At 37.3% G+C, this 15,585-nt stretch overlaps 1 protein-coding gene across 1 annotated transcript in view; it reads left to right on the forward strand.

Moving 5' to 3' along the window:
* Positions 1-11,866: 11,866 nt before the first annotated feature.
* RALGAPA1 (Ral GTPase activating protein, alpha subunit 1 (catalytic)) overlaps positions 11,867-15,585 on the forward strand; it is a gene marked incomplete at both ends in the record, with an annotated part of 90,439 nt that continues 86,720 nt past the window's right edge. The window contains 4 exons of the mRNA XM_010286787.1: positions 11,867-11,977; positions 12,492-12,541; positions 14,069-14,126; positions 14,765-14,808. Of these exons, the coding sequence (XP_010285089.1) occupies positions 11,867-11,977; positions 12,492-12,541; positions 14,069-14,126; positions 14,765-14,808 (263 nt within the window). The remainder of the gene's footprint in view (positions 11,978-12,491; positions 12,542-14,068; positions 14,127-14,764; positions 14,809-15,585) is intronic.

Raw genomic sequence — 15,585 nt, forward strand, 5'->3', positions numbered from 1 at the left:
CTAATCCATTTCCCCTAAATGCTTACAGTAGCAACTTATATTCGTGTGTGTTTTCAAGGTTATAGCTCCAACATTAAGTGCTCACCAGAGTAGGTGTAGATGAGCATATTCATACAGCTAGTCTGAAAACACTTTTGGTTTGCCAGTTGGTCAAGGAGGGAACATAAGACCTGAAGTACTGCTGCAGCCCCATGTGAACAGCTGTTTAACCTGACTAGTGAATTAGAAATTGTGATTATATGCTATGATTGCCTAGTGAAAAAACAGTGGGAAAAAAAACAGAGTTAACCATCCCAAAATTCTGTAAATGCATGTGTTGCTTCTGACAGTTTATCAACAAGTGAGCAAGGGAGGGTCAAGAGCAACTGCATTCAGTATTTAGTACAGAGTACTGAATGCATTATTTTAGGATCTGCCCACAGTCTGGGGGTATTAAGTACCTTGTCCTTGGCCTCCAAAGCTGGATTCTTTCCTTTCAAAGGAAAACGGTTATTGTTCCTTCTTTTCTTTTGTATTGGTGTTTGAAGGAACAGGAGTTCCTGTATGGTAGCATCTGCTGCTGTATGACTTACTTTCTGCAACATAATAATTATTTAGACTTTTGAAATGGAGAATAGTTGGGTAGCTAGCTGTCAAAGACACTTCAGTAGTCAGATGTGTTCTCTTGCCTCACTCAGAATGTTCCCGCTCTTCTAGCTAGCTAGAAGAGCTACTCTACCACTAGCTATACAGAGCCAGTTGTGGCTCGCTTTATGTTGCTTTATATTTATTCTTAACTATTTCTTCAGTTGAAACTTAAGAGGAAAGAGCATTATAAAGAAACTAAGTAGTTCTCTGGAATTAGATTTCCTGGCTAAAGTATGTTGAATATATCTAGTTTTGCTAGTCTGCAAAACAGTCTATGTGATTTTGATCCTATCTGTTCTAGATTTGATATTTCTGTTGCTTATCTTTTACTTACAAGATTTCCTTCAGGTTTGTTAATACTTGGATGCATTCTGTTAAGACGCAAGCCATGAGCTCTGTGTCAAGCAGATGTGCTTATCTAATCTAAGGTTTCTGCTTACTGGCTGTAGGATGGACTGAATCTGCTGGGGCATGTTTTCATGTGATGGCCATTCCCCTTTTCACCCCGCACATGCACATATCTCAGCCGTTGAAGCACAGCTCCAACATACCCTTTCTCCATATTTGGGAGAATACAGCATGCGACCCTGTAAGTAGGAAAGAGGTCACAGTACTCTTCAGCTTGTGTGTCTGGGATGCACCTACAAGATTTTCTCATTATGCAGATATTCTCAGATGCAGAAGGTACAAAAAGAACTTTTTTTGCAGCAGGGGGAGTAGGATATTTCTCTATGTATTCTTACTGTAGTGCAAGAAAAGTATATAGCAGATTATTTGAAGTCTGTCTTCTGTGATCACCTCCTTACCTTACTCTCTGAATTTCTCTGCTCCCTAAACTGGTTTTCCAAACATAAGCTCTATGCCCTTTCTTCTCCAGTTGTTTCTTTGACTAGTCTGCAGGACGAGATAAAAAAATAATGTGCCCACATAAGATAAGATAGCCTGCTACCTGAGGTGGCTTTGCATGCAGGCACTATCCTGTAGCTTGAGCAGCGTAGTGCTGCATTTTCCTGTTTATCTTTTTTCTTCAGTGACAACTCCCCCAGCATAATAACTGGCGTGTTTCCATGTGCTCAGGGGAGCCAAGCTAGCTATTGCCAATAGACTATCTGAGGGGAGAAAGGAGGAAATCTCAGTTTAGCTCTGTTCAGCATCTTTGTGAATGAAAAATTATTTGTCTTGTTTATTGCTCTTAGCCCCTGCATATTGGAGACTAAAATGCTATCAAGAAGAGAATTCTCTGCTGTTTCACATCCAGGAGAAGGAGAGAATTTCCTCTTGTTCTTAAACTTAAAAGCCTTTCAGTAGGCCTGCCAGTTGTATTGGACCATTGGGCCAGAGTTACTTTTTTTTTTCTCTGTACTTTTTAGTCTTTGGTTCAGCAACAATAAACTGAAGCATGGCCTTGGATTCATGGTTAAGGCCTGAGGGGAGGAAAGGGAGTACTGGTTCTTTTTCCCTCTGTTTTATCAAGGCATCCAAAGCAGAAGTTCTTCACTAAGCTAAAATAATGGAATAGTCATGAAAAAAGGCAGACTGCTGGTGAATTGTAGAGTGCTGGTTGTCTATTAGTCAAAGAGGAGAAACCTAAAAAAATTCCTTATTATAAAAGATTGTCAGTTGGCTCCTGCAAGGTAATAGTGCAAGTCGGGCATAATTTAAAAATATTTAAGATAGTATAATGTGGTGGTTAGTGAAGACCAGAAGAGACTGAACAATTTCAGAGAACCTAATATGAAGCTAAGTGAATGGATAGCACAAAGGCAAGTGATGTTTATTTTTAACAAATTAAAAGTAGCCTATGTTAGGTGGAGTTACTTAAATGCCTTTACAAGATAACTTGGAATGCAGTGAGTTGTATCTGTTCAGGAAAAAATATCTTGTCATTGGTGACAACTCAGTTTAAACTTAGTAAAAGATGCGTATTAGTCTGACTGCATAAGGAATACAGAAAATTTTGTGTCTTCATAAAACAGTGGTGTACCATTACACCAAATATCATTACAGCTTTAGATGTCTTATTGCTATAGTCAGTGTATAGGGGATTTAGAGACACGAATAACTCAGATGAGAGTAAAACTTTAATGTGAGAAGACATTTAAAGCTTTGGAGTCACTTTCTGTTGGGGCAGATAGTGAAAAATATGTAAACATGTGAAAAAGACTAGGAAGTAAAGTCTGTTAAGGCCTACCAAATTTGAAGATTTTTGGCTTGGGAAGCTCCTGAGTGCTGGACTAACTATCGGTTATAGGTCTAACATTGGTTATAGGCATACTGGGGGAAATGCCTTTCCTCTCCCTCCCCAACTCCTTTGTAGATACCTACTCCTTGCCACTTTAATCCAGTGTCCTGTCTCTGGCTGGTTCTCTGCTCTGCTTCAGTATGGCTCTATTCAGCCTTTTGTGTAGTTCAGGAACCTCGGAAAATTCAGGTGACTAATTCAGAATTGACTAAATTATTTGTATTATTATTTGTTACAAAATTATTTGTAAATGTAATACATGACCAGTTTATGCATGTCACAGTCATAAGGTTTTTCTAATAGAGTTTAAAGCCTTTAGGAGACTTCCAAGTAGTAATAAGTATTATTATTATTGATAAGAAATGCTAAGAAAAGTTGGGAAGATTGAAGTCTCGTATCCTGGGACATACCTGTCTGAGTGAAGATAACCTGCTTTTCATTGTTTTCTTGCTGCAGTATTTTTCTTGAAGCAGCTGGAATTATCTGCTTTGGGAGATTTGATTCTTACAAGGTGTATTAGTTTCTTTCCATAGGGAAATGTTCATCCTTCCTTTAGGTCTCATAGAGTTCCCTAATGCTATCGTGGTCCATCTGTGGCTTTTTATCAAACTATTCTTCTGTCTTGTTTCTATACGCTGGAAAGGCTGTAACAGTTCTGTTTACTGTGAGCTACTGCAGCGGTTAGAGCCTACCAGCCTTGAGCGGGAACATCTAATAGGATTCCCTTGCGGTCCATATGGCAGCGGCTCAGCCCCGTCAGAAGCGAGGAGGAAGGCTGCTGTGAGGAAGGCTGCCAGCTTGCAGTTAGTGCAGGTGTGATCACTGAGACTTGACCAGCAGATGGAAGTGGAGGCACATAGTGTACCTTATGGAGTTAGGTATCGCCTGCAGAATGAAGCCTAGAAAAATAGCTATTTTTGACAGTCCATAGTGAATTAGCAGCTAATTGCAATTGTTAGGATTGTTAAGAGGAAATAACACGGAAATAATATTGCATTGTTCTTATTGTCAGTGTTACACTGTTTAATCAGACTTCAACATCAAACTAAAGTTCTATGGTTTTAAAATGGTAGTTTATAAAAGTTTGTCCTAGTAATCCTTCAAGCATCAAATCATGCTTGATTTGTCCTTTTGTTAAAACGGTGCTTTGAGAGCTCTGTAAATAATTAAGGCAGCTACATATGTGACCCTTTCATAATGTCATGCCTTAACAATATTGGATTCTTGTTTTGTTTTAGTTTTGATACCAAATATGTTGCTGCTACCGGTTGAATTTGTAGTTTCAGTCAGAATTTGTAAATATATGAAAAGCTAAAACTCCTAAATATTTAGTGATTTCTCCATAATCCTGTTATGTGCAGGCAAGTCAAATGAATATACTTGGTTTAAGATTTACTCTTAGGGCTGAATTCTTAGGAGACTTTTTTCTTCTCCCCCCCCCCCCCCCCCTTTTTTTTTTTGTGAAGTAGGAGTTACAGGCCTGTAATCTGTTAATCCAGAGTAAAGGAAAAAGGAATATATTGTTTCTCATAAATTACCTTTTATGCATCTGATACCTTAAAAATACACTGCTTTTATCTCTGGAACTATGGAGAGAATGCTTGTAAAATGCCATGCTAACAGAGAACAGAGTATTTGAAGTGTGGCGTGGTTTTTAATTATTTTGTTTTGTTATTCTGGGTGGTTGGTTCGTGCTCGACATCTCATGTAAGTGACCCCTGAAAGGGAAAAGTCAAGCTGTACTGGACAGAATGAAACAGGCTGCATTGGACATCCATTCTGATGCATAGTTTAATATTAAACAATATACTTAAACAGAGATTGCATTTGTCTAAAGGGATTTTAATTTAAGAAATCTATTTCACTGGCAGTCAGCCCTAATGCTCCAGCTGGATGGCGTTCACTGGTGTTGCACATAGTCAACATCACTCACTATAATGTCACTTATATACTATAATAAATGAAAAAAAAGTTTTATGGTCATTAAAGTGAGAGGCCAGTGAGAACCTACAGCAAAGAACTGGCTGCCTGGAATTTTCTTTGGAGATAACTGTTCCAGAAGTTTCTGTGGATGTGCAAAGCTGTATTATTTTTTGCAAGAGTTGTAGATTTTTTTTTGGTTGGTTGGGCTTTTTTTTTTTCCTGATAATCCTAACAGCAGAGGACCTGTCACTGCTGTAATTCATGGATTTGGCTGTGGCTAGAGTGCAGTTTAAGAAATTGATGTTCTGTCAGTCTTGACTTAACCCTGAATGCCTTTTGTTCTGTTTTGGCCAGGAGAAAAGGGGGAAGGATTGCTTAACCTCAGGATTTTAGCTAATGTTACACTCGACTTGCAGAGAGCAGGAGTGGCCAGTGCTGCTGGCTTGCGAGAGTAGGGGCGGGAGTCGGATCAAAGCCCCAGGCTAGACACAGGGGTGGCTGTGACCGCTTGGATGGGAAAGAAAGATCTGTGTCGATTTAGCTTGTGGCAGTTCGGAATGAAAATAAGTACATTGCTACGGAAGGGTTTGAAGTTGCTTAAAGAAAGGCTTAAGTTTGGGAACATGCCTGAGTTGTTATGGAAGCATTTCTTGAAAGTTTACTAGCGTAACTCTTTCGGAGTCTGCAAGCAACCTGAAAGAATTAGCTTGGAGAGCTGTGAGGCTTCTGCTCATTCCTGTAGAGCGCTGGTGTTGAAATTTGTAGCAGTTTGTCTGTAGATGGTGTTCATTGGTGCTGTTAACCTGCTTATTCATTCGTGATTTTTTTGTTTTCTTTTATGTTTGTATCTAAAAGATAGTGGTGATCAGGAGTTCAGACTTGTCTGATGCAAGATAGAAGCCCATTAAAAATTTCTTAAAGTGTGTTCCTTTTTCAGTATCAAAAACTTCAAGAATATTTTCTCTGACAAAATTACCCTTTAAAAAAATTTGAATTGTTTTTGTTAAATAGCTGTTAGTGACCTGAAACAATAAGGGCTAATATGAAGCCCTTGTTTAATAGATTTGCATTTGTATCTCACTATTTGAAACATTGTGTGTTGTTATCAGGTCTCTCTCACTTTGACAGCCTGTTGACTATGCCAGAGTTAGTTCCGGAGGTTTTCCACTTAACCTTTCTAAATGACAAACTTTTCTATTCGAGAGACTGTCCGTATGTAACTGAACCTGTGTACTGTTTTGTTGTAAAGCAAACATTAGATTTTTCGGTTTGGAGAATTAAGAATGAGCAAGTTCTGTTGGCCATTTTGCTTGTATGTTAACTGAAATTGAGGCCGCTTAGAAACCTCTTGCTTTCTAATGGCACGAGCTTGTCAGGAGAATTGATACTGAACGCTTCAGTCTATAGCAGGCCTGCGCTTTACAGAAATAGAACTAGAAGTCTGGCTGTCTTCCAGGTCATTGTTTGCTGCAGTTGTCACGGGTATTTTATTTTTGGGTAAGGATGGGGGAAAGGGACTTAAAAGCCAGTAAGTCTTGGAATGAGACAGAATAATGTTTTTCTTCTACTATGTGCTGTAACAATTTTATGTGTAAATATACTATTAAATTCTGAAATGCTTAAAACCGAATGTAAAGTTAACCACAACTTGATCTGGATGATGTAGACTATTCTGTTAAATGCTGTGGTAAATATCTACAATGCTTTGTGTGAACTGGTGAATGTTAATGTTCTCTTCAGAAAAGTTAGTATATACTAAGGTCTGGGGGTGGGGTGTTTTAGTTTAAAGTTCAGTATTTTGATTGTTTACCTTTAAAGTTCTGTCCTGTGCAGAAAGTACAATTTCACCTGCTTTATAATATTTTAATTTCATACAGCAAGCAATCATCTAAATAGCATACATGCATTTCCCTTTCTAACTCAACTAATTTATAAATATGTAACAGATGTTGTGGATTAGTTTATAATAATTTACAGGGTAATATGTAGAAAACAAAATAAACAGGGAAGGCGAATTGTGTATAACATTAGTAAAAGCCCACTGAGGTCCTCTTCCTACAGAGGATTGGGGTGTGTATGTGTAAACTTGTAAGCTTTGCAGAATCTGGCTCAGGCGATCCCTTACAGGTTTAATATACAGTAAAAATCTGTGTTGTTCTTTCTGATTCACATTTTGCACAAAGTCATTTTTCAAACTCTCTGAGGTTGAACTTTTGCATTGTAATTCTAAGTATGCTATGCTATTCAAATAGTGTCCTCCTTCTAATGTGTAATATTAAAGGGTTACATTTTTATTGAAAAACTTTTGTGGATGCAAATTATTCCCAGTTAAAAAGGGTTGTACTGATAATTGAACCATAGTAAAATCATTGGGGCAAATGGCAAATTACTCTCAGGCAGACTTCTGTGGTGGAACAAATTTTCTCTAAGAAAATTTTGGCCTAGAATATTCTCTTCCTAAAATGATCACTGTGGGCACTTAAGTGTTGAGTATCTTACTGAAATACCTGAAGAGAATGTAACCTTTCTGAAAGTTTTCAACATTTAACCTTCAAAAGAGTTGGCCTCTTGAAAATATAGGAAAGTAAGTTCCTGAAAGTATGGTCACATGTAAGCACAGAAGTTGGTAGGAGAGGTAGAGGCTTGTTTTTTTTGTTTTGATTGTTGGTTTTTTGTGGTGGTTTTTTTTTTTAAGTCCTTTGCTACACCTCCAGTCTATAAGTGGGGAATACTAGAACCTCCAAATTTCAGTGGGTTTAATGGAAATATGAATTCCAGTTGATCTGGTACTTGAATGCGCTTGTAATGACGGTCATACAAATAGCTTAGTTAACTAGTTTTCCATTTTTAGTTCATTTCTCTGTTTTGTGCATCAAAATAGAAGTTGCATTCACTTACACATCTCTATTCTAAAACTTAAACCGAAAAAGGTAATGTACCTTCTTAATGCTGAACCTGGAAAAAACTAAAGGTACTTTTAGAAAAGTTATATGGGAGGAAAAAAACAAAGGACAGAGAAGCTGCATGATGTCTCTTTGTGCTTAAATGTAACTTTCTCCAAAAAGCACCACTGAATACACAGAATTAATGCAGAGATCAGATTTGTACCAATTTTAAAGTTAGAAAAAATTACTAAGGAAAAATCAGCAATCAAAGATCTGTGTTTCTTGCTCTTGTGAAGCATGAAGAGAATTGCATTTTCTTGACAAACAGCTTCCATAAATGATGCTGAAAATCTGTATTTTAGTGTACTGGAACTATGTTTTGTACAGTAGAAGCTTTAGTTTTTACATTGTTGGAATACAGTAATGTCCTGTTTTTCCCTTTCCCATTCTGAGAAACTTTTCTAACTATTTTATATGGTGCCAGATCTATTTTTGAATTCTTCCCTCCTCCCAATCTGGTCATAAGTACCAAGAACACAAGGAATACATTAGTTTGTGTTAGTTACATGAATCTGTGGTAGGAGAATACAAAATTCTTTTGTTTAAAAATACATAAAAGAACTGTAAATTAGGGAGGAAAGCCTGTTTCTGTGGAATCCCACTTGATGTAAAAACAAAACTATATCTTTCTTCTTAAAAAGCTGGAAAAGATTAAGTACCCAAAGCAGACAGGCAACTTCCTGCAAATTCCCACTTCAGGGCTGTGTGAAAAGGACATAGATGTGCTCTGTGTAGAGGAAATGATTTTTACCTATGTATGCAGCATCTGTGATACTTTGGGAGAGCATAGAGAAGAGACAGTGACCTAGTGTTGGAGAAAATAGTTTAAGATGAGAGAACTGAAGAGCTGTATTTTTAATTGATCACAAGGATAAAGGTAAACTGAATGTTTTGGAGGTGTTTTTGTTAGTAAAAAAACCCAGATCCCTCGTTAATGAAGAAAGCTATAACAGCAGCATATAGCTGGCAGTTTTAATGTTAAAGTAATCAAGGAGAGCAGTAGTCCCTCCATGCATGTATTAATCATGTGGATTGTGTTCAGTGTAGAGGTAGCTGTGACATGGAATCATGATTTCCAGATCAAACTCTTTTAGGGTCTACGTTATTATCTCCATGCTGTATCTGCTTTCCCTTCCTTCTTGCTGTGATTCTTGGTCAGGGTATGCATAATGAGTTCCAAACTTCTCGACCAATGCAAGGTTCCAAATTTCTGGACCAGCAGCTTACTGAGTCACTGTGGATGTCCTTCAAAGATGATGGGTTCTCTTTTGCTCTACCTGACAAACCTATCAGATGCACAAGTGTGTTTTCCCTCCCTTAGAAGGAAAGCTGTTTTTCAGCATTAACAGAAGTAGTTTGTGTGTTTTTAAAAAAGATTTTCGGGTAATACCAGGAAAAAAATCCCATTAAATAAAATGTTACGTTTTTATTTTCTTCCACCTGAAGTGATAGAAACTATTGCAAGAATTCAGTTGTTGTTAACTGGTTTGAATTCCAAAAATTTGCTTTTGATTATGCTATCAAGTGTGATTTTAGGAAAAATTGGGGTGAAACTGCAGTCGCTAGAAAAGTTGCAAAGTCAAGGAATTTTTTACTTTCCTCCAAGCTATAGCTGTATTCTGAAGGTATGCTTTCAGTGTTAATTTGGTGTTAGTGATAATAACACAGTCTACCAATGCTCCTGTGAGTCTCCTCTGAAGTGATTGGCACCACATTGTTCTTAAATAAATGAACAACAAAAAAGACCACCCTCTGCAACTGCCTGCCAAACACAACTCTGGAAAAGCGGAACACCTTACCGCAGTGCCAGTTGTATGTATGCACGTGTCACACAGAAAACGTAGTAAAATGAGAATCACAGTTCAGCTGGTTATGTGGACAAGCCTCTAGTTTGCCTCCTGAAGAATCTAGCAATAGTGTCTCAAAAAATTACAAACTGTTGTGTTAAGATTGAGTCTTTAAAGTGTAAGTTTGGGTTTTTTTGTCTGCTTCAGAGTTGACCCATGTCTGGGGAAAGAATGAGGGCCTATTTCAGGAAACAAAACATCTAATGTGCCTGCAAAAATGCAGCATTCCTGTGCGTTAACTGGCAGAGACCCTGTTTAACTGCTTCCGATGTCTTTAGTGTTTGGAACTAGTGTTTTCCCCTCCTACGGATCAACTGAACTGTTCCACCGCTTTCTATGTGTAATTCCCAGTTAAATGTATGGGTTTAAAGATTATCTTCTGCCACTTTCCTTTCCCCTGAAAGTCTCGATCATTGCTTTCTTTTTCACGTTAAACCTCCTGTCTTAAAACCTTTCGATTTGCCTCTTGCTGTATTTTCTTGTCCCTAGTCTAGAACTCACTGAGGGTTCTGACCTATTAGTGGAAGTGGATGTAATGGTTGTGCCTATGCTGTCATCATAGCTCCATTTCTTGTGTACTTGCCCTGACTTCCTGAAAATTGTGGTCTAGTTTCTTTAAAGTGGGATTGTTTTTTGTTGTCCTTACTTCAATATTTCAAACTCTAAACTCTAGCAGTTAAGCTGCTGATCTATAGGTGATGTAGCAGTTTCTGCAAAACTGCAGGTTTAGTAATCCTATAGACGGTCAGGCACGTGCTTGCTCCTCTGCAGCACTAAGTTTATTGCTAGCTGAATTGCCTTGCTTTAAGAATTGATTTTAGCTGTTAATACAGCACTGTCGTTTCCAAAAGCACGCTGGCTCTGCTACACCGATTATGCAAGGTGTTGGCACAATGCTGTGATAGCACAAAAATTGAACATGTATTGGAAACTTTCATAGCAAAATTTGTGATAAAATTGAGATGATAGTCCTCTAGAGCTCCATAATAAACTAGATTTGAAAACATGCCATGCTTTTGGCCATCCTTTCAATTGATTGTTTCTGTGCTTTATACTCTACCGGTTGTATATTGTCATGTGAGATGAAGAAGATTGATGTCATTTTAAAAAGGGTTAAAAAACTATGATCCAATAAAGAATTAGAAGGGGACTTACAAAAGACATAGCTACAGTGAAAGATGATGCCTCAGTGTATAGAGCTGGTGAAGGGTATAAAGGTTTAATTTAATTTGCCTCGCTTTTCTTCATGTTTTTGGTTTTGTGTGGTGGTGTTTTTTTGTGGGGTTTTTTTTTGTTGTTGTTGTTTAACATCAATATTCTGAAAGGGGAGAGTTTTGCCTTGTAAAATACTGTCTCCCTGTTCCTCTGTGCTTCCATACCATTATTCTGTCCACCTAGTTTCTCTAGTCTTACGTAGTTAAATAGCAGGACAGGGAGTTGTCTTTTGGTTCAGTGTGTACTAAGGCTTGAAAGAACCGATTAAAATGATCAATTTAAAATTAACCTAGATAAATCCTCGTGTATTCTTTAAGTGAGGATTTGCACAAACCATTTAGGGGGTTGTGGGAGGAGAGTCTGGAAACCTTCCTGGGGTACACACAAGAAAGCACATCCCTCTACATACCCTAAGGTGGAAACATCATTGTGAATCTCTGAGGTCCCAGCTTTGGATCTCCTGAGACCACACAATCAAAGTAGTGCAGGGGACTGGGCCAGACTGGAAAGGAAAGCACATGTTGGAGCTTGGAGGGAGTAAGGAGGAAGCAGTGGGTATCAAGTGCTGCTGTTTGCTTCCTCCCAACCTGTTTCTCTACAGAGCAGAGGTGGTCTTCAGTTATCCTTATCCTTCTCCCACTTTCTTCAATAAGCTTAGTTGTGTCTAGTAATTACAGTTGGGGCCAGTGATGGTCTTTCTATTGTAGAGTTTGGGCAGCTTTGTTAGCTTTATTTCTATTAAATTAACAATTAAAACAACATTCATCTGTACGGTGCTAGTCCTGATGGAATTCTGGTTCATGACTAGGGTTTGCAGGCATTACTATCATGCAAACAATGAGTGTGCAAGAAGACACTGCTTCCTGTTTTAAAATTCACTAGGCACTTATGGCATGCCTTACTGAATTTCATTAACTTCAGTTTAAAAGAATGAAAACTTCAAGAGCTTATTTACCAATAAAAATTTTTCTTTTAAATGTCTTCATTTCTTACTACTGGATGATGGTATGCAGTGGTTGACTGAATATTTGAAAGAAATAAAAATAATGTTCTGTTCTGTTTTTCAGAGAATGCAGAATCAATTGATCTGAAACAGTTTTTCGACCTACACTTCTCACATATATATTATGTGTTCTTTGAAAACTTCGTGACTATTGAAGTAGGTCTTAAACAGAAAGGTAAGGTTTTAAAATAGAAGACTTTTTGTCTTGGTGCTTTTATTATTGTTGTAAAATAAAGCTGTGTGTCTGTGGTCACAGATGGCAACATTAGCTCTGCAGAAATATGTGTAAGTACTGACATTGCAAATAAAGGCAAAACAATTAGAAGTGCATGCAGTGGAGGTCAGCAAGGAGACTTTATTCTCTGGTGACTGGTTTTGCCCTTTTGCAAAGTGAGGATTCTTGAAGTGTACTTTTTGTGTTCTGCAGAATTACTCTGTTTTGTTTAACAAGATACTGTGTAACTTAATCTCTACCAGCTGTTGATGCTGTAACAGAAAGTTATACAAACTGTAACTGTTATAAGCCATAACTATGAAATACACTTTTTTTAATTTGCAGAAGGAATGTAAAATTATGGTTGTAGAAATGCATGTTTTATTTTTACACATCTAAGGATCTTTGTCAGTGTTCTTTACATTTTGCTTTGATAATGAAAGTGTACCCTCTATTTATTTTTAATTGCATCTAGGTCACAAGTCTCAGAGAGAAGAATTAGATTCTATTCTTTTTATTTTTGAGGTAAGGTAACTTGAATATTTTTGTATGAGTGTTTTTTGCTTTGAATTAAGTCCTGTTAGATAATAACAGTAAAGCTGTTCTACAGTTACCTGGAAATACGCTTTACATTTAACTGCCTTCCTTTTTCCTTTTGCTTAGAGTTGCATATATGTACTTTGTGCGAGAAGAAAAAGAATTTTGACTTGCTGTTTTGCAGGAAGATGTCTTAACTGGAAAAAGATGTTTTCTGTGTCTGCAGATAGTTCATTACGGACTGGTGGTGGTGTTTCCTTCCCCCTTCCAATGTACTATACATGTTGAAATTCTTATAAATGTGATCTCTGATTAGTTGTGATCTTTTTGACCTTTTGATTGCATGTTATCTCTGATTTTTCTCATAATAGATTACTCCTGCAGTATTAGTTTTTATAGATACTTTTTATCTTTGAAAAGATTTATTATTTGAAAACAGTATTGCATAATGTTCTTATCAAAAGCATATCTTGACTTCATTAAGATTAATTAGAAACTAATTTAATGAAATTGGAACATTTCTAAGCAGAGACCTTAGTTTAGAAATAGCTTAGAATGTCAAGTTTTTGTCTTTCCTTTTTGATGGAGCCTTCTAATTATAGAAGAAGGATTTTTTTTTTAAGTATGTAAAATTGAAAGCTGATGAATGCTTATCACATGATTGAATACAAATTCAAGATTTTATTTTTTTTAGTCAGGTATTACATTGGTGCTTAAAACTGCAGGGTTGGCTATTATAAGGAGAGTGAATCTGAAGACAGCTAATTGATTTGTTCACTAGTTCCTACATAAAGGGATATTAGGTGACCTGTGCTTTGGAAACAGTTGCACAGGCTGCTGGAAGACCATGGCCAGGAATTCTTTTGGGAAATCAGTTCCCAAAATATTTACAATTTGCAAATTCCTCTAGCATAAACGTTGAAGTGTTGCCTAATAGATTTTTAACTACCTCTCTCATTAACTGTGCTCTGTTTCTTACCATCTGAAGATGATCATCCTCCAGTCTACCTGGAGAGGTGTTAGACCATTATTGCCTCAGGTTTTTTATTCATTGTTTTGCTATAGCTCATTAACCCTCTCAGGCTGAAGCAAATGTTTGCTTGTGCCACAGAGGCAAGTTGACAGCTGAGCATCCTCGCTTAAGCCACTATAAAGGTGGAATAACCTAGTACAACCTGTTGTGAACCAGAGCAACAGAGACAGATACTCATACTATTCCATTCCCTATGCTAGAAGCAGCAGTATCCAGCAGAGAGGCAGTGGAGACATAAACTGCAGTAATACCTGAAGTCTCCAACGCAGGAATTGCCAGACTGTTAGTCTGTCAGAGCCTTTGGGTTTCTTGACTTTAGGAGTGGGATTCTCTTGAAAGGACAGTAATGCTTCCAAGGGAAGCAGTGTGGAAATTTTCTAAGTTAACTCTTCAACTTCTAATCTGTGGCCTTTGTGAAAGCACTCTTTGGCCTTCTGAGAGCAATATCTGCAACATAGATCCTTGGGTTCTGTTTTTTGTAGAAAATTTTGCAACTCCTTCCAGAAAGGATTCATCAGAGATGGCAATTTCACAGTATCGGTAAGTTGATTTGCTTTCTTTCTCTCTTTCTCTTACTTTTTTAAATCTTATTTTTTATTAGTAGCTATTAGTAGTTTGTCCTACACATTTCCTTAACCTTTGAGTGACATAACAGGGATTATGGTCTTGAAACTGTTGCAATCTCGAGGAAGGAAAAAAGAAAACAAACAAACCACCAATGTAATGAATGCTCTCTAGATAGAATTAAATCTGGGAATCTGAAAATAGAACAGTGTCTGAGGAAGAACAAGGCAGGTGGAAAGTTGCTTTGTAATTTTTTTTTTCCTAATTTTTTCTCTCTTAGTAGTAAATTTCAAAATTGATAGGAGGTCTGGATTTGTAAATTGGTAATTCTGATATGCACATTAATGACTTTAGAATCATTTACTTTTAATGTACACATCCCAAAAAGTCCTTGGGGAAAGATGTTATGGGTTATGAGGAAGCTATGAAAGGTGATCTTTTTTTTTTCCTTCTGGCATTGAGAATTGCCTGAGGATATCAAGTTCACCAAGATTAAATCAGAGGTTGCCAAGGACTTGTTTAAAAGTTACTATCAAGTCTGACCGAGAACTCTGACATCTTAATAAAGAAAGAACAAACAAACAAAAGTACATATTTTTTTTCCCTCCTTTTAGGGTTGATTTTAAAGAAGCTTCTTCACACTGGAAATTCATTAAAGGTATTGGTAAAATTTGCATATTACTTTTGTCTAAAATGCTTACAAATACAAATAAGAGCATAAGGGTGAATTTTTATGGTAAAAGCACAGGAATGAGAACCAGATCATGTCTTGTCATGAAAGAATGACTTCAAATCATCAGCTTTACCTCAGAAGAACTACTCAAAGTAGTAATGTGTTTTATGTAGAGTGGCCAAGTTAAGAATGTGTGCAAGTGGTTTAAAGGATTTTGCATTAAAGCAGAAGTAAGCCTTAAACATTCATTGTTAGGGGCAAGGAAACTGGTTTTGGGGCTCAGGCTGTCTTGGAAGTGGAAGATTATCTATGCCAAAGAGACCTGTTGGTGGGTAGTGTAATAACGGTTGACCATGAGACAAAAGCCACCCGAGTGTAACATGTAGTTCTGTTACTGCAGCAAACAACCACACCACTCCTCTATAAACCACCTGCAGGCTTGATTGGTGCTGAAATTCCCCAGTGTGAGAGCCAGGAGGGGATTGCTGTAGGACTCCGTCACCTTTCTTGAAGAAGGAATGGAAGACAATAGAATGGGTCCTTCTGCTGCAAAAAGTTCACTCTGTTACAATTCATAAACACATTTAGAAATTTCATGATGGTATTTGTATTTTCTGTAAAATTCACATGGCATCTTGCACTGCTGTAGTCAAGTATGTGGCTAGACACATTTTGGTTTTTTTCCTCTACTTTCAGAGAAAATCCTGTGAAAAAGATTATGTGAATCAAACAGCAATGAAGGTGCCAGGGTTTTCCTTGCAT

Source organism: Phaethon lepturus, unplaced genomic scaffold (assembly GCF_000687285.1).
Source record: "Phaethon lepturus isolate BGI_N335 unplaced genomic scaffold, ASM68728v1 scaffold10885, whole genome shotgun sequence".
NCBI classification, from domain to species: Eukaryota; Metazoa; Chordata; class Aves; order Phaethontiformes; family Phaethontidae; genus Phaethon; species Phaethon lepturus.